The sequence below is a fragment of the Antedon bifida genome, chromosome 5 (genome assembly GCF_963402885.1).
Source record: "Antedon bifida chromosome 5, ecAntBifi1.1, whole genome shotgun sequence".
Taxonomy (NCBI): Eukaryota; Metazoa; Echinodermata; class Crinoidea; order Comatulida; family Antedonidae; genus Antedon; species Antedon bifida.
The window spans coordinates 1,380,432-1,399,933 of NC_136230.1; the positions used below are offsets into that span (position 1 = coordinate 1,380,432).

A 19,502-nucleotide genomic window follows, 5' to 3' on the forward strand; every position below is an offset into this window, starting at 1 on the left:
TGTTTTATGTTTACAATCATGATTTAAATTATGAAAACTATTGAGATAGTGGGTCAGAGAATGTAGAAAACATTGCTAGGAGGAATTTCACAGCCTCAAATTATATTAAATTTAATGAATCAAAAAGTGTATATAACACCTTTTTTCTCAAATCTACCCAACATACTATTTTCTCGTACTAATACAATTTAGATGTATCATGATAAAAAATTAATCCAAAAAAATAACAGCCAGTAATTTTCTATTGTTATCTTAAAGAAGTAATAAACATATTAAGTGCTATGGTGATTGTTATTAGTAGCAGTGCCTATTGGTTACCATGGAGAGTGTATAGTGCTTGAGAATGGAGGTATCAAATTAATAACTCCACTGCGTAAGCCTGAACAGTTGAATCTAATATACAATAAGGTTGCCTATTGTTGTCAACTAATTAACAAAGTGGATGCTCAATCTAAAAATAACATTATTTGTTGATATGAAGATTATTTTGTATAAAATTCTCATGCATCCTTTAAACTATTGATGCCATTCTATTCGATCAAAGCAGCAACCTGATATTTATTACCGCCGTAGTCATGGCAATGAATTGGAAAAGCACAACTGAAAATAATTCAACATTACAGAAACAGTGAATGCTAAAAAGAGAGTTGAATCAGTTTACCGACATGCACAAGTTGATCATATAAAATGATCAAATTTATTATAATTTCGAGACAACATGTCCATTTATTTAAAGCTGTCTACACTATCAAACTTTACGAAACAAAAACATGTGATATACCCTTATTACTACTGTATTTGGGCACATCATACTTTTTTTGTCAAACTAGTTTGATAATTTAGACAGAGCTTTACAGCATGGAGTAAAAAAATACAGCCATGATTGAGATTAAACTCTATAAACACCCAATATTATCATATCATCTAGGCATATCTTTATAAGAGATGGTCAACATTCTCAAATATATCAAACATGTTTTTTTACCATGGTATAGTGTAGTTTACATGCAACACTAGCAATCCTTACAACTGTACATATCATCTAGGCATATCTTTATAAGAGATAGCCAACATTCTCAAATATATCAAACATGTTTTTTTACCATGGTATAGTGTAGTTTACATGCAATACTAGCAATCCTTACAACTGTACATATCATCTAGGCATATCTTTATAAGAGATGGTCAACATTCTCAAATATATCAAACATATTTTTTTACCATGGTATATTGTAGATTGCATGCAATACTAGCAATCCTTACATTATCACCATCATTAAGCTCTGGTTCACACCTAAACAAGAAGAAATTTGAAATTGAATATATTTCTTTTTATATTCCATAATAATAGTTTGAATCCAAAGGAAAATTACTGAAAAAATGTGAGTATCAGTGGCTGGATCTCAATGGAGATACAAAAAAAAAAGCGAAAAGCTAAATCAAAACGATAAAGTAAAACAGCCAGAAAAGTTAGCAGAGCTTTCAGGCAACACTAGCCCTTCATCAGTGCAACACTAGCCCTTCATCAGTGCAACACTAGCCCTTCATCAGTGCAAGTGAAGGAATTTATATATTTTGTTTTATTATAGTCCAACATGTTTTATTGTTAATAATTGTTTATAGTCAAACCAGTTTTATATTTATCGCACTAAATGACAATAATTGTTTATAGACCCAACAAACACACATTAAATGTTATAAACCCAGTAAAACTAATTACCCTGACTTGGACACATCACACTTGTCAAACTAGTTCGATAGTGTAGACAAAGCTTTACTATGAAACTTTATCAAACTGGTTTGCTAGTGTGAACACACCTTTAGTCATACCTGATCACATGCTCGTCTATCTTTTGTACTGTACCCATAGATGTTCCTTTAATTCTGGTGTTTTGGTTGTTGCCATATAAACAGTCTGTTCCAATGTGTCGGGCGCAGTCAATTTAAATTTTCTTTTTATCTTAAAAATGAAAAAAAAATTGATTTATTCTTTTCAATGCAGTAGTGCTGTGAATATTTAAGGTATAATAGTTTAAAGCTCTGTCTACACTATCAAACTAGTTTGACAAAAAAAGTGTTATACGGTGGTGCCTAAAAATATGGTAGTGATATGACATCATCATCACATTTTTTTGTCACATAAAGTTTGATAGTGTAGACAGAGCTTTATACAGTAGAACCCCTATTGAAGAGCAAAATGTGATGTACCCATATATGAACACAACCATATTTGGGCATATCACAACCTTATTTGGGCATATCACTACCATATTTGGACATATCACTACCATATTTGGGTATATCACTACCATATTTGGGCACATCAAATATTTCTGTCACAAAAGTTTGAGTGTAGACAGAGCTTTAGAAAATGGTATACTTTGCAGTATTACCTTTGTTACACATGGGTCTTTTGCAAAGGACATTCTGCCAATCGTTGTAGACTCCAGATTTATTTCCGTACCCTCAACTGTACCTTCTTCAAGTTCAACTAAACCTATAATAATAAAACACAGAATATAGAATAGATGTTTTCAAACATTGTACTGTAGCACTAAGTACATATTATGTCAATTACTAACTGCCTCTAATGATTCATTACATATATATATTTATATACCAAATATGGTAGTGATATATGACATCATCATCACATTTTGATAGTGTAGACAGAGCTTAAGACAGCGAACAGTAACAAATTGAGGGCGCACTTTACACGTAGAATATCAAATAAGGCAATGCTTGTCACACTTGCTCTATCCACAATCCACGGTATGTACATTTCTGCGAGAGAATCCATTGTCTATACATCATCGTTATTTTTTTATCTAACATGGAAATGTACTGTCTTTCACAATCAGGTTCATTTCTACACTTGTTTAGTACAACTCCCACCCCCAGAGTGATTTAAAAAAAATGTCATTTCAAACCTTCAATTCTCAGTAAAATTCTAGTCATTTTTTCCGTAATAATAATAAAAACAAATAATTTCTACAATTCTTACCAAAGTTTTGAGCAGCGAGATAAGCAACTTGATTTGTACCAGGATTGATTCGTAAAAACCCAGTTTCTCTGTGCAATGGTTTACTAGTCTCTGGATGGGTGGCATTGAAACTAAAAACACAGAAAAAAACACAGTTTGGTTGATTTAATTATTTATATAAATATATAATAATTAAAAAATTTTTTTTTTAATATGCCATTTCAATGTCACAATAGTTATCCACTTTGACCAAAAATTGAATCTAAACAAAATTAATTTACCTGAAATTTAATTTAAAGCAAAAAAATTGTCAAATTGGCTGCCAGTCAATGGATTTTCAGTTGAATTTAACCATTTATCATGTTATTTGAAAACATAACTTTTTTTCTGTTTTTTTTCTACGGAAGTGATTAACCTATTCAAAGTCCGATTTAATTAATCTTCATTTTTTACGTTTTCGGGGGACAATACCTCTTTCAAAATGTTTTACGTACGGGTATACACATATATTTTTTATTTATTGACTACTTTTGAAAAATTTATTATACATACTTTTTGAATTATTTTTTTCTGGTGTAACTAGCATTAAAGCCCACTGGGCTTATTTAAGTTTCTCCAGCATTAAGTGTATTCTACTTTTTTTTTAAACTCTCATGTTATTACACAATGATCTGAAAATAAAATTGAATATATATCAATCATATATCAATCAACTGTACCTAAAATTCAACATTGGCTGGCCGACGTGACTGAACACTGCTTCTTCTTGGTATGTGAACGTTTCAATGGTAGGGAATTGACCTTTGCTGGTCTCCGACTTCCAATGGCCTATCAGCCACTCAATACATTTTACTGCATCATGGATGGGTACACTACTACTAAAAAATAACAAATAATATAATTCATTCTTTTGTGATGGATGACAATTTGATTTGGGAGAAATTACCATATTAAAGAATGAACAACAAACTTCATTTTTTAGGCATGCCATATCAGGAACAAAAGAAAGGAAAAAGGGTAAATCTATGCATTTATTTGGGATTTATTCCTTAACTTTATAACCACCAGTAGCCGATATGACCGACTGCTGGCACTCTCTGCGCAAGTCAAAAGATATCCTACCCCACCCAACAACAATGCAGGGGTCATTTCCCCACACCTTATTATCAGCTGTTGGTAGACCTATTACAAAATACAAGGCAAATAAGGCCTTTAGGCAATGGTGGGTAAAGACAATGATGGATATAATAGAGACAGTACCACACCCACTAAGTCAATCAACCAGTCAAAAACAATTTATGTTAAACTTTGTTTGTCAAGTAAAAATGTGCATGCATGCCATTATTATCAATTATTATGAGTGAGCGATTTTCAATTGACCAATCAATTCATTCTGCTGGAACAATATACACAGCGTTCTAAGTTAGGCCTAGGTTTAGCCTAGGAGTAGGTAGTAGCTAGGCCTAGGCCTAGTAGTAGTAGGTAGCTCCGGCACACCTCTCTCATCAGACCGTCTCTATTACTCTAGGCCTACTGCCTTTCTTTTAGGTAGGCTAAAAAAAGGAGCCTAGGCTAGGATAGGTAAGCCTAGGCCTATTTTAACAATTGTAATAAATGTGTTGGCAACATGCAATATAATATACCTAGAAGAAGTCGACATGTTTAGTTAACGAAAAAAACAGTTTAGGGCCTAGATTTCTTTCTTTAGCGCGGGCTATTCAATTCAGACACACTACAACAGAACAGAGTATACACGAACACGGGGTACACGAGGTATATTCAGAGCGTCATTCTGACGATGGAGCATTCTCTACTTCTCTACGGAGCGCCATTTATGCCTTTATTTACTTCAGAAATAGAAATAGTACTACGGTAACTGGTCCAATCACTTCATTTTAATATATTTTGTATGTTCATACACTGTGCTCAATTGAACCCAATTTGCCACCAGGAGAGCACAGGGGTATAAAATAGAAATAAAGTCACTAAATTTTAATAAATTCAAGAAAAAAAATCCTTTGTTGATATAAAGTTTGCGGTACACCATGTTCTGAAAAGAACTGTTGAGTTTCTCGACGTTTCGATCAATATGCTTTGATCGTCCTCAGTCCTCCTAATATGCTTTGTGTTTCCTTTAGCAGAGTAAAAAAGTTAAAATGTTGATGTTGTTAATTTTTACATTAGAAGATTGTTCAAATCATGTAAATAAAACATTTTCCGGCTGGGAACCTATCAGCTCTCCTCTTTTAGTTTGCAAAAGTAATCTAGAAAAGAACTTCATTTGGAAAAGAAGCCCACCCAAGAGTACCAAAATGGAAAATAATGCCTTTGTTTCTGATTTTAAAAAAGGTCCACTTGTGTTAGGCCTGACATTTACAACCCTCAAAATATCTCTCTTTTAAAATAAAAGAAAAACAATATTCATTATTTTATTTATTTATTTATTTTTTATTAATTTTTTTTTAATTTAAAAAAAAAAATATCCGTAGAGGTTCGAACCCAATCTACTAGAGCTGAGAGCACCCAAACCTGAGCATTACCCGTTAGGCCACAAAGTAATACATGACTGAACAGCTGATAATAGTATTTATACGTGTATTACGTAATTCATCAGTACGTCATAACTATCATATTAACCTTGTTACAACCAAAATGATCAGTTAGCTCAGTCACCTGAGCGTCGTGTTAACAACACGTATGTCGTGGGTTCGATTCCCACGCTGGTCGGTGGAATAGAGTTAAAGGCATGCGGCCACTGTGTTTGGGGTTCACAGAATTATACGTCCCCCTTTCCACCACACATCATGAGGCGACAACATCAATGCATCTGGTGATGTGCTGGAAACGACCCCAAAAGGCTGTGGCAGGGCCTTAGTGCTGAGGCAGGGAGAGCACATTTAACATCTATTTTTTTATTTAATTTTTTTTTTCAACCTGTATTCGATCTCGTAAATTTTATGTTTGCCGCCCTCAATTTTAAAATAAATTGAATTTATATTTTCATCGCAGGTGTACGAAATGATTTGGTATGCCGTGCGTTGTTATGCAATGGTTGTGCAGGTGTAGTGGGAAAGATGGTATTGTTAGTCATTCGCGGTCAACACGCCACACTGTTAAATTTTGATTTTGTTAATCAATGTTGCTACATTGGTAGCGAAAATGTCCGATTCATGCAGATATTCTATTGTAAAATGTTTTTAATAAACTTTGATGGTAGTTGCTGTGTATGGCCGCAACCATCCCCAGAATAAACATGTTTTAAACAGATAGTTTGTCTTCGATGGTTTTTGTATGGGGATAATGGAGAGTTAAATAAGATCAAATATAGAACATTTGCAAAGATGCCGATTTTTAGACCAATTTCGAAGCTTAGACTAATTCCGCCGCCGGGCTAGGCCTTAGGTATATACGAAGTCGAGTTTTAAAGTAGAAAACCCCACCTAAAATTTTGAAGTCGCATCTGGATAGTTGAAATTTTAACATTATCATAATTATCATAGGTGATTATGTATAGTTATAAGTATAAGTGCAATTCTGGGCTCTATTTTCATTATTAGCTCTGCCCCTACCATGGTGGGCTAGTACTGGAGACTTAATATTTAATTTCATACGTTAATGAATTATAGGAGCACTTTCCGATGACAAGCTCTAGTGTCCCTGGTGAGTCTTATATAGTTTGTTTCATATAATTTTAAAATCATGTAAAGTGCCATTTTTTTTCGGGCGGGAACCTATGCAGCTCAATTTTTCAAGATTATCTTTGCTCAGCCCCAAGCATGGTGGGGTACTGAAGATTCCTATACATGTTTGAAAAAATAAGATGTCATTTCCGGAGACCTTGCAGCTTTATTTTAAACAGTGTGATATGCCGCGCGTTGTTATGCAAATTAGTTTGTGCAGGTGTATTATGGGGAAGATGGTATGTTAGTCATTCGCGGTCAACACGCCACAATGTTAAATTTTGATGTTGTTAATCTTTACATTAGAAGATTGTTCAAATCATGTAAATAAAACATTTTCCGGCCGGGAACCTATCAGCTCCCCTCTTTTAGTTTGCAAAAGTAATCTCGAAAAGAACTCCATGTGGAAAAGAAGCCAACCCAAGAGTGCTAAAAATGAAGGAGCACATGGGCTTCTTTTCGAGGTTTTATGGCAGTCTATTTAATGGAAAATAATGCCATGCAACTTTGTTTCTGATTTTAAAAAAGGTCCACTTGTGCTAGGCCTGACATTTACAACCCTCAAAATATCTCTCTTTTAAAATAAAAGAAAAACAATATTCATTATTTTATTTATTTATTTATTTTTTTTTTTATTTCAAAAAAAAAAATATCCGTAGTGGTTCGAACCCAATCTACTAGAGCTGAGAGCACCTAAAGCTGAGCATTACCCGTTAGGCCACAAAGTAGTACATGACTGAACAGCTGATAATAGTCTATTTATACGTGTATTACGTAATTCATCAGTACGTCATAACTATCATATTAACCTTTTAACAACCAAAATGATCAGTTAGCTCAGTCGCCTGAGCGTCGTGTTAACAACACGTATGTCGTGGGTTCGATTCCCACGCTGGTCGGTGGAATAGAGTTAAAGGCATGCGGCCACTGTGTTTGGGGTTCACAGAATTATACGTCCCCCTTTCCACCACACATCATGAGGCGACAACATCAATGCATCTGGTGATGTGCTGGAAACGACCCCAAAAGGCTGTGGCAGGGCCTTAGTGCTGAGGCAGGGAGAGCACATTTAACATCTTTTTTTTTTATTTAATTTTTTTTTTCAACCTGTATTCGATCTCGTAAATTTTATGTTTGCCGCCCTCAATTTTAAAATAAATTGAATTTATATTTTCATCGCAGGTGTACGAAATGATTTGGTATGCCGTGCGTTGTTATGCAATGGTTGTGCAGGTGTAGTGGGAAAGATGGTATTGTTAGTCATTCGCGGTCAACACGCCACACTGTTAAATTTTGATTTTGTTAATCAATGTTGCTACATTGGTAGCGAAAATGTCCGATTCATGCAGATATTCTATTGTAAAATGTTATGAATAAACTTTGATGGTAGTTGCTGTGTATGGCCGCAACCATCCCCAGAATAAACATGTTTTAAACAGATAGTTTGTCTTCGATGGTTTTTGTATGGGGATAATGGAGAGTTAAATAAGATCAAATATAGAACATTTGCAAAGATGCCGATTTTTAGACCAATTTCGAAGCTTAGACTAATTCCGCCGCCGGGCTAGGTCTTAGGTATATACGAAGTCGAGTTTTAAAATAGAAAACCCCACCTAAAATTTTGAAGTCGCATCTGGATAGTTGAAATTTTAACATTATCATAATTATCATAGGTGATTATGTATAGTTATAAGTATAAGTGCAATTCTGGGCTCTATTTTCATTATTAGCTCTGCCCCTACCATGGTGGGCTAGTACTGGAGACTTAATATTTAATTTCATATTTCCATGAATAGGTGCACTCTCCGGGGACACTAAATAAGTATTTATCTTAGACACAAACGCAAGTTATTAAAATAACTGATATGGCTTGAAACTAATTTTTATAGAGTACCGATATTTGACATATATACCTGGAAGTTTGAAATATTTTTGAAGTATTTTCAGAAGTATTTTTCAAAATTCAAACATGATGTGGTTCCCGTAATTTCACCTATGTTACACTGTATATAGATATACAGTACACTGTAGAGTATAGAGCATAATTATATTCTATGACACATAATCGGCGCCAATCAGCACCATAAGCATAATATCAGGTCACAGGATTGCACAAATCAATATTTTGCAGTAATATTTAACATACGTGCATGTTTTTAAAAAATTAAATATCAGTAAAATTATAAAAATTATCACCTAAAATTCGTCAAAGTGACGAATTAAATTCTAGTTCTCGATGTTTTTGTATGTGGCTATTTCGCTGTGCTCCACCCCACTGGTGCCAAATTGGATCCACTGGAGCACAGTGCATACGAAAATATATTGAAACTTAATTGAGTCCACTGGAGCACAGTTTAACATACGAAAAGATATTAACATTCAATAACTTATTTCTAGTTTACATCACTGTGCTCCACTGGTACCAAATTGTGTCCACTTGAGCACAGTGTATTAACATACGAAAAGATATTTAAACTTAAGTGACTTCAAATTAGGTGCACTTGAGCACAGTGTATTAACATACAAAAAGATATTTAAACTTAAGTGATTTCAAATTAGGTCCACTTGAGCACAGTGTATTAACATACGAAAAGATATTTAAACTTAAGTGACTTCAAATTAGGTCCACTTGAGCACAGTGTTTTAACATACGAAAAGATATTGAAACTTAAATTACTTTATTTCTATTTTATATCACTGTGCTCCATTGGCACCAAGTTGGGTCCACTTGAGCACAGTGTATTAACATACGAAAAGATATTGAAACTTAAATGACTTTATTTCTATTTTATATCACTGTGCTCCACTGGCGCCAAATTGTGTCCACTTGAGCACAGTGTATTAACATACGAAAAGATATTGAAACTTAAATTACTTTATGTCTATTTTATATCACTGTGCTCCACTGGCGCCAAATTGGGTCCACTTGAGCACAGTGTAACATACGAAAAGATATTGAAACTTAAATGACTTTATTTCTATTTTATATCACTGTGCTCCACTGGCGCCAAATTGTGTCCACTTGAGCATAGTGTATTAACATACGAAAAGATATTAAAATTTAGTGACTTTATTTCTATTTTATATCACTGTGCTACCCTGGTGCTAAATTGGGTCCACTTGAGCAGTTACCGTAGTACAATTTCTATTATTGAAGTTAATAAAGGCATAAATGGCGCTTCGTAGAAAAGTAGAGGATGCTCCAGTCGCCAGAATGACGCTCTGAATATACCTCGGTACACTGCAGCTGACATCAACGATGGGGCATTCTACTTCTCTACGGAGCGCCATTTATGCCTTTATTAACTTCAGAAACAGAAATAGTACGGTACTACGGCAGCGCAGGGAGGTATATATACCTCCATGACTACGGTAACTGCTCAAGTGAACCCGATTTAGCACTAGGGGAGCACAGTGATAAAATAGAAATAAATCAATAATTTATATATATTTTTATATGTTAATACACTGTGCTCAAGTGGACCAAATTTGGCACCAGTGGAGCACAGTGATATAAAATAGAAATAAGTCACTGAATTTTAATATATTTTCGTATGTTATTTAAACTTACTGTGCTCAAGTGGACCCAATTTGGCATCAGTGATATAAAATAGAAAAAAGTCACTACATATTTATATATTTTTGTATGTTCTATACAGTGCTCAAGTAGACCCAATTTGGCGCCAGTGGAGCTCAGTATAACATGGAAATAAAGTAGGCGATTGTTTTTCAATCAATCTTTATTTCCATCATAACAAACATTAAATACAAATTAAGATGGAGGACGTACAACTAAGGAGGCGGCAGAGCCTTAAAAAAAACGTTGTACTACCTTTACAATAATAACACTAACAATAACATACACATAATAATATTGAAGGAACATAAATAAATATTTATAAATATACATATATATTCACAATTTACATAAATAAAGACATAACCCATCCACCCTTGTAATATGCATAGCCAAAATGACCAAGTTATCTATTTATTAATATAAGTATAAATAAAAAATATAAACTGTGTACAAGGTAAAGCCACTTAGTATGATACACTGTGCTCAAGTGGACCCAATTTGGTGCTAGGTGGAGCTCCTCCCTCCACTGGCCCCAAATTGGGTCCACTTGAGCACAGTGTATACTGTACACCAATTGGATATTTCATAACAATTGGGGTATTTCTAGTTCTAAGAATATTATAGACTTAGATGACGTGAATTCTGCAGATTTAGTGTAGGCCTCTCTGACAACAACGGCCGGCCGGGTGAAACTCATACGCCTCTACTGTACGTCTACTACATTGACTACTCTACCATTTTGATATGATGTTATAGGCCTATAGGCCTATAGCCTATACGAATATTTCGTTTGTATTGCAAAACTCGGAAATATTCATTTGACAGTATATAATAAGCGACTCCTATTGTACTACCCTCAGGGGATATACGGGGGATATAATAGGCCTAAATCATTGTAAAACTTATTTTATATTATATTTAATTAATCATTTATGAATAACAGAGAAAGAGGTTTAAATAAATAGTAAAAGGCTTTAGCTCTAGTTCTGACAAAAAAAAAGAATTATTGTTGATGTTATCCTTGACAGAATTGCTAAAGCTTGAGATCATAGAGATATTATTGTATTACTATAATTAATATATCTATGCCTGGTTTAACTTTTATATAATAATGCCCGCGGTGCCTCCCGTCGTCGTGAGTTTGTTCAAACAAAGTGTATGAATAACAGACAGAGAAAGAGGTTTAAATAAATAATAAAAGGCTTAACTCTAGTTCTGACAAAAAAAAAGAATTATTGTTGATGTTATCCTTGACAAAATTGCTCAAGCTTGAGATCATAGAGTTAGTATTAGAATTAATATCTCTATGCCTGGTTTAACTTTTATATAATAATGCCCGCGGTACCTCCCCTCGTCGTGAGTTTGTTCAAACAAAGTGTACATCGCAGGAGGCGCCTCTTACACACCGTAGTTTACCCATGGTTCACCGTAGTTTACCTATGGTTCACCATAGTTTCACACTTCAGTGCTTCTAATCTCTCACAAGTCACAGTTCAGTAGTTCGAGAGCTATTATAATGGTAATGACCATGTAAATCAAAGCAGAAGTTAGTATCTACATCTTTACGAACTGCCAAAGTTTTTCAAAAATGAGATTGTTTAATACTTGTTTCAAATATTCGCTTCAGTATTGTCAAGTTAGACACTTGCTGCGTACAACAACTGTAAGTAAAAATCTGTGTGCCGCTAGGTGTCTGGCTAACCTACCCGACGATGGAAATATCGGCAGGGTTCAGGGACGATTCAGTGGCTCGCTCCCCGGAATTCGTCTGCTCAGCACTAGTAGTAGGGCAAAGTTTTCTAAACATGATCTGAACGAGGAACGTCAGGATGATGTAGTGGTCACGGCAATGTCAGATCATATAGTAATCAATGAAAATGGAATCTCCGAGAAGAACGTCAGTGGAATGTGGCTAAGAGACCATTGCAGGTTATCAATTTTTAAATTTATCAATTGTCATTGATCAATTACAGTGATAATGATATATAATATACCATATTAAATGACACTTCTTTTTTTTTCAGATTAATTGTTTTGGTTTTTTGAATTGTAACATTTTAAAGCTTTGTTCACACTAGAACACAACGTGTACAGTATAAGAACAACACATTTTGCAAGTTGACCAATCACAAGTGAATAATCCATCGCTTGTGATTGGTCAAATTACTTTTGTTGCGCTTACGTCCTAGTGGGACTTACTTGCTTAGACTTAGTTCCTCCTGTTCTCTAAAGAACATTGGGCAGCAACATCTGATCTCCATCTCAGTGGGTTTGGTGCCTATGTCTTGGCAACCTCCCAGTTGAGGCCCATTGTCTCCAGATCTTTCACCACACTGTTCTCTTCCATGTAGTAACTGGTCTTCCTGGTTTCCGCTTACCACTTACCACCGTCTGGTATCCAATCAAGAGAGGTCTTTGGATGTCTGTCATCTTCCATTCTGAGTGTGTGGCCTAACAACTTCAGATGGTGTTCCATCACAATGGTGCTGAGTTGCCTCTGGTCTGTCCTCTGCAGAACGTCTTAGTGGGAACCCAGCTTTAAATGTGAATCCACCTTCTGGTCCTAACAATGTGTTCTTACATAGGAGTTCCCCTAAATAGTGTTTGGCCGCAGTGTTAAAACATTTATTTCTTCTAGTTCGCAAGCAATTTAACAATCTTGTACACTAATCTTACTTACTTTCCCTTTTGTATAGATGCCAGGAGTGCTTCAGTGAATCCCGCTACCAGAATCTCTATGATCTGTCTAAAGTAAAAACGAAACCAACAATAGCTAAGCTGGAGAAGAAAGGAAAGAGCATACACGTAGATTGTATGTATGATTACCATGTAACTCACACAACCCACCAAACTGCCACACCCACACACCAGCCTGCCACACCCACACACCAACCTGCCACACCCATACACCAAACTCCTAACACCCTCAAACCTCCCAAACACCCTCAAACCTCCCAAACACCCTTAAAACTCCCAAACACCCTCAAAAATCCCAAACACCCTCAAACCTCCCGACCCCCCTCATTCTTACCTTATTCCCTTCCCACTCTCGCCCAAATGCTAATTTTGAATAATACAATGTGTGAAAGATAGAATGAATTTACAACTTTTAGGCCCTCACTAACACCATGACTCACCTCATTTCAAAATTCTGCTTTAAGTTACTAGATCTTTCTTTCCAGGTACAGTAGAAAACCGCTCCTTTGCAACTCCTATTCAGAGGACACCTATTAAGGGACCACTTTTCTGTGAAATGATCTTGTAGTATTACATGTTTTGACAGGGACACCTATAATAAGGGGGGGGGGGGGGGGTCCTGAGAGTGTGTAACCCCCTAATAGTGTTTCACTGTACTTTACAACAAAGGCATAATGCATCAATAAATTCAATGAATCTAATGAATCATTACTAAGTATTGGTAGGCGCTCTGTTCTTTGTAGGGCGCCATATAAAAACTTGTATAGAATAAAATCTATATATTTTGTTGGACATACCATACCATTGTTATATTGTACACCACAGCACAAATACAATATTGTTACTACAGAGTTATTTCTTGTTTTGTTAAACTTAGGGAATGATGGACACATCAGTGTGTACAATATAGACTATTTACTCAGCTTATTAGATAACAAACCGATTCGATACCCAAACAGAAGACTATGGAATGCCGAAAAACTAACATCAGAGATAGCCGATGTCTCCTTTCAAGAATACATGAACGAAACTGAGGGATTGGCTGAATGTCTGAGAAATCTTTATACATATGGTATTGCATTCATTGACAATGTTCCTCTAACAAAAGAAGATTTTCTAGTAAGTACATCATATCATAATGACAATCCAGGTGGAATCCCTTGGTCCGCACGCTCAATCCCCTCTTTTGGCAGTTATTTATAATGAAATTATGAATTACATTTGACACTATTTTTGACAGACTATGTTACCACTTTCCTGGATCCGCCCCTTTAAACATTAATATTATGTGCCAAAAAAATGTGATGTGCCTATATATGGACATGATGATGTCATATCACTACCATATTTAAGCATATTACTACCATATTTTTTTGTCACTAGTTTGATAGTGTAGACAGAGGTTTATAGATATTTAATTCTGCTTCTCTTATGGTATAGGCTTTATCGGAAAGAATCTGTTTTCTGCGTGAATGTGAACATGGCAAGGATAACATTGTTATATCATCGAAGGAGAAAATGTATGAGGACATAGCGTACACGAACCAATCCCTTGGCTTCCACACAGATAGCGCCTACTCAGTAGAACCACTGGGGTATGTACACAGATAGCGCCTACTCAGTAGAACCACAGGGGTATGTACACAGATAGCGCCTACTCAGTAGAACCACTGGGGTATGTACACAGATAGCGCCTACTCAGTAGAACCACTGGGGTATGTACACAGATAGCGCCTACTCAGTAGAACCACTGGGGTATGTACACAGATAGCGCCTACTCAGTAGAACCACTGGGGTATGTACACAGATAGCGCCTACTCAGTAGAACCACTGGGGTATGTACACAGATAGCGCCTACTCAGTAGAACCACTGGGGTATGTACACAGATAGCGCCTACTCAGCAGAACCACTGGGGTATGTTTTACATATTTACTAGAATACTATCCCGATAAGTCTCTCCTACCAGCTTTACTTTCTGTGTTTTATAACAATATAATTTTAATTTGGTTTTAGACGGCAATTCAAGTTATTTATTTTTTATTTCATGAACATTCAACAGCGAGAAAATTAGCGAATTACAGGATGGATAAACTATTTTATAATTTATCGTGCTTATAAACCCAAGTCTCATTTGAGGCTTAGGGAGTTGAAAGAGTTACAACCCTGGTACTAGGTCAGGATTGAACCCTAGACCTTGGGATTGGAAGGCAAGCATGTTAACCACCAATCTCCACTAACTTATAGTTAGCACAAAATAATTGTCTATGTAGGCCTACAAAACTCCCTCCAGTAACGTCACATACACCTTACTCTATTACCATACATACTCAATTGAGCTTGCTTTTTCAGATACCTGACGTTTCACCTGTTTGAGCACACGGGAGAGGGCGGTCTTGGTTGTTACGTCGATGGGTTTCATGTCGCCGAAATGATCCGTAAATGTAACCCGGACGCTTACCGAATCCTATCAGAAGTGTTAGTGAAACAGGAGTTTATTGATAAACGTAAATACACAATTATCTATTACTAGCAATTATACCCGCCCCAGGGCGGGTTTCAAAATTAGCTTACATCCTTCTCAGTACATAACACCCGACGCCAGTATCTCCCTATACTCACCAACCTCCACCCCTCTTCAATAACACCCTACACTCTTTTTTAAAAACAAATTCTTCCCATTGAAGGACAAATTCAATTTAACTTTAGCTTCAAATTGAGAGGAGTATACATAGCTGAGGTAGTCGTTATAATGGTTTAAGTACGTTGTAAACTGTGTAAATGAATGTATGTTATTTCCCAAAATGCTCATGCTAAATGTATAAGCTGACATTTTTTTTATTTTCTCAACTGTAGTAAGCGGTACCCTCCTCCAATTATCAATGGCCCATGCTTCTCGTAACGCTGTTAAACAATCCTGAATCCGCTTATCTGATTATAAAGTCATGTACCCCCTCATGTGTATGATCGGTAAACGGTGTTATTTTGTTTATTTTACCTAATAGATGTCCATTACAAAGGCAAGTATCCGGTATTTACCATTCGAGACAATGAGGTCAAAATTATCAGGTATTGTATTTACTAATTTTATTTTATTTCAACTTTATTTATAAAGGGTAATCCTTAAGATAAATTATGAAGATATAATACGTTATTTACAAAATAAGGTTAATTTGAATTATTATACAATTTTCTGGGTTTAGCCAGTGAGCGCTCTCATGCTCCGGGGCTCCTGTGTTTAGCCAGTAAGTGCCCTTTATTTTAAACCTCTCGTATCTTTATAATTTGTATTAGGTACCAAACAACGGACAGAATTTCGGTACAGCACCTTTCACTTGAAGAAACTGAGCAGTTCTACGACGCAATACGTCTTTTTAATAAGATAATATACAGCCCCGAAAACGAGTTCTGGATCAAATACAACCCAGGTCGTGTGGTGATATTTGACAACTTTCGCCTGCTTCACGGTAGATCTGTATTCACCGGAACTCGAGTGATTCGCAACACCGTACTGCCACGAGACGAGGTTGACAGCCGCATCAGAAAGCTAACAGGTCTTGGTTAAAACAACCCCTAGTTCAACACATGGGGTTAATAATATAATCAATTGGACATTATAGTGAAATAAGTTTCTTCGAGATATTAATTTATATATATGTAAGTTTTAATAAATTAAATAATAATAATTGGTGAGGTAAGAGAGAGTAGAACTACAGTAACTATACCCCTAAATATTTGATTATATATAAACCCAGTGGCGCAACGGATATGAGTGCTCACTGGCTAAACCCAGTGGCGCAATGGATATGAGTGCTCACTGGCTAAACCCAGGGGCGCAACGGATATGAGTGCTCACTGGCTAAACCCAGTGGCGCAACGGATATGAGTGCTCACTGGCTAAACCCAGTGGCGCAATGGATATGAGTGCTCACTGGCTAAACCCAGGGGCGCAACGGATATGAGTGCTCACTGGCTAAACCCAGGGGCGCAACGGATATGAGTGCTCACTGGCTAAACCCAGTGGCGCAACGGATATGAGTGCTCACTGGCTAAACCCAGTGGCGCAACGGATATGAGTGCTCACTGGCTAAACCCAGGGGCGCAACGGATATGAGTGCTCACTTGCTAAACCCAGTGGCGCAACGGATATGAGTGCTCACTGGCTAAACCCAGGGGCGCAACGGATATGAGTGCTCACTGGCTAAACCCAGTGGCGCAACGGATATGAGTGCTCACTGGCTAAACCCAGGGGCGCAACGGATATGAGTGCTCACTGGCTAAACCCAGGGGCGCAACGGATATGAGTGCTCACTGGCTAAACCCAGGGGCGCAACGGATATGAGTGCTCACTGGCTAAACCCAGGGGCGCAACGGATATGAGTGCTCACTGGCTAAACCCAGGGGCGCAACGGATATGAGTGCTCACTGGCTAAACCCAGGGGCGCAACGGATATGAGTGCTCACTGGCTAAACCCAGTGGCGCAACGGATATGAGTGCTCACTGGCTAAACCCAGGGGCGCAACGGATATGAGTGCTCACTGGCTAAACCCAGGGGCGCAACGGATATGAGTGCTCACTGGCTAAACCCAGTGGCGCAACGGATATGAGTGCTCACTGGCTAAACCCAGGGGCGCAACGGATATGAGTGCTCACTTGCTAAACCCAGGGGCGCAACGGATATGAGTGCTCACTTGCTAAACCCAGGGGCGCAACGGATATGAGTGCTCAGTGGCCCAACGGATATGAGTGCTCAGTGGCCCAACGGATATGAGTGCTCACTGGCTAAACCCAGGAGCCCAACGAATATGAGTGCTCACTGGCTAAACCCAGTGGCCCAACGGGCTAAAAACGCCCGAGGCCTCCAGCGTTGGAGGGCCACTTAGGGTTCCTAAACCAGGGGCCTCGGGCCTTAGTGTTACGCCACTGTATAAACCTATTTATACTGTAAATGCATCAGAGATGTTGCTACTCCATCCAAGCAGTAACTCATCAGACATGTATTTCGTAAAATGCCACAAGTTCATCACAATCATATCCTATCATCCCTATCAATCATTTTACATTTTATAGTGCCTAATATATTTTTATAGCCTATTATATATATAAATACATACAGCCTAATATATTTATATAGAGCCTGTCGGGATACCTACTCGCTGGACAGTATTGTACCTGTACATATTGAAACTATTGACCAAATAAGGACCAAAAGAAAGCCAATAGTCATGCCAAAAACCATAAAGCCATGTTTTATATGAGTTAATCTTATTGATTTTTTTTGTCAATCACTCAATTGTTAAAGTCATTCTAGAACGATAAAAGTGCAGATTAAAACTCAGAAAAATATGTTAAAAATAAATAAAATACATGAATAATAATTATTGAATTATTTTAATAGTTTGGGGTTTTTTTTCATTAAAAAAAAAACAGAAAAGGGAAGCTCCGAGTTTAAAAAATGTTTATAAATTCATCTCAGAAAAAGATAATTTTCGAATTGGGTAAATGTGATGAATGCTGTATATGTTCTCTAACAAATAATTGTAAATATATCGGTACAAGATATAGATTATAATATTGAATAAAATGTATCAAACAATGTGAAAACCAGCCGTTTATTCATTTTGTAAAAGATCCGGGTTTTAATACTTCTATTATTTAAATATTTAACATTAGCAACAATGTTAATAATAACCCCATTCTTTTGACGGTAAGTTATTCTTCCTCGGTCACATTTGCCTCATTTGAATACACCGTCACACTAGACTAAAAGAAGTAAATAGTTATAAATATTTAGGGGTCTATATTTCCTCAAACATGAGTGAACATTCACATTATGAACATGTTATCCAAAAGGGCAACCGGCTTATAGCTTATATCAAAGGTATCATAGCTAACCATGATGACTTTAACCGGGTGTACTATGGAAACATACTGTGGAAAACCATTGCAATTCCTTCAATAAATTATGCTTGTAGCATTTGGTATAATAATTCCAAGAAGGATAACGAAGACCTAGAGAAAGTGCAATTGCAAATGGCCCGCTTTCTTCTCAAAGCTCCACGGTATACTCCAAAAGAGGCACTTTATGGTGACCTTGGGTGGGTTCCATTATCCAAGTTACACAAACTGTCCAGAGTTAAATTATTCAATCGTTTTATAACTATGGATGACCACAGGTGGCCTAATATTGTACTTAATTCTATGCTACAATTGAAATGTGACTTTGATCGTTTAAAATATAAATTTCTTAGTAGTTGTGTTGACATATTTGAAAAATGTACAGATATAGGCTTTTACAACAATGTTTTTGATAATGATAGTTTAACTCTTGTTCCTTTCTCAGTCAGCAATGTCGAGCGATGTGTGTCAGAATCATATAAATCAGAGTGGTCAAATAATATAATGCAAAAAACCTCATTAAATTTATACTCAAAATTGAAACCTTTCCCTAATTTAGAAAAATATTTACTTGATAAAACACATTTTTATGAGACAAGTCTGAAATTTAAATTAAGATCTAACACTCTACCTTTAGATTGTAAAACTTATAAATGGTCCAATGA

General features: G+C 36.4%; 2 protein-coding genes across 3 annotated transcripts; one reads left to right on the forward strand and one right to left on the reverse strand.

Moving 5' to 3' along the window:
* Nucleotides 1-656: 656 nt before the first annotated feature.
* On the reverse strand, nucleotides 657-4,768 carry LOC144843805 (peroxynitrite isomerase THAP4-like). Of its 2 annotated transcripts, none has more exons than XM_078700758.1 (6): nucleotides 4,627-4,768; nucleotides 3,703-3,861; nucleotides 3,005-3,114; nucleotides 2,394-2,497; nucleotides 1,831-1,960; nucleotides 657-1,294 (listed from the first exon to the last, which is right to left on the reverse strand). In XM_078700758.1, the coding sequence occupies exons 1-5, from the start codon at nucleotides 4,641-4,643 to the stop codon at nucleotides 1,847-1,849; spliced, it is 504 nt and encodes a 167-aa protein (XP_078556884.1). In that variant the 5' UTR covers nucleotides 4,644-4,768; the 3' UTR covers nucleotides 657-1,294; nucleotides 1,831-1,846. The 2 variants fall into 2 exon arrangements, with proteins under 2 accessions (XP_078556884.1, XP_078556885.1); XM_078700759.1 differs by having other exon boundaries at nucleotides 3,703-3,858; nucleotides 4,627-4,767.
* Nucleotides 4,769-11,769: 7,001 nt separating this feature from the next.
* On the forward strand, nucleotides 11,770-16,898 carry LOC144842314 (trimethyllysine dioxygenase, mitochondrial-like). Its single transcript, XM_078698751.1, has 7 exons — nucleotides 11,770-12,172; nucleotides 12,940-13,055; nucleotides 13,818-14,059; nucleotides 14,381-14,535; nucleotides 15,291-15,445; nucleotides 15,944-16,007; nucleotides 16,233-16,898. Exons 1-7 carry the CDS (start codon nucleotides 11,832-11,834, stop codon nucleotides 16,501-16,503), a joined length of 1,344 nt encoding a protein of 447 aa, XP_078554877.1. The 5' UTR covers nucleotides 11,770-11,831; the 3' UTR covers nucleotides 16,504-16,898.
* The last annotated feature ends 2,604 nt before the right edge of the window (nucleotides 16,899-19,502 follow it).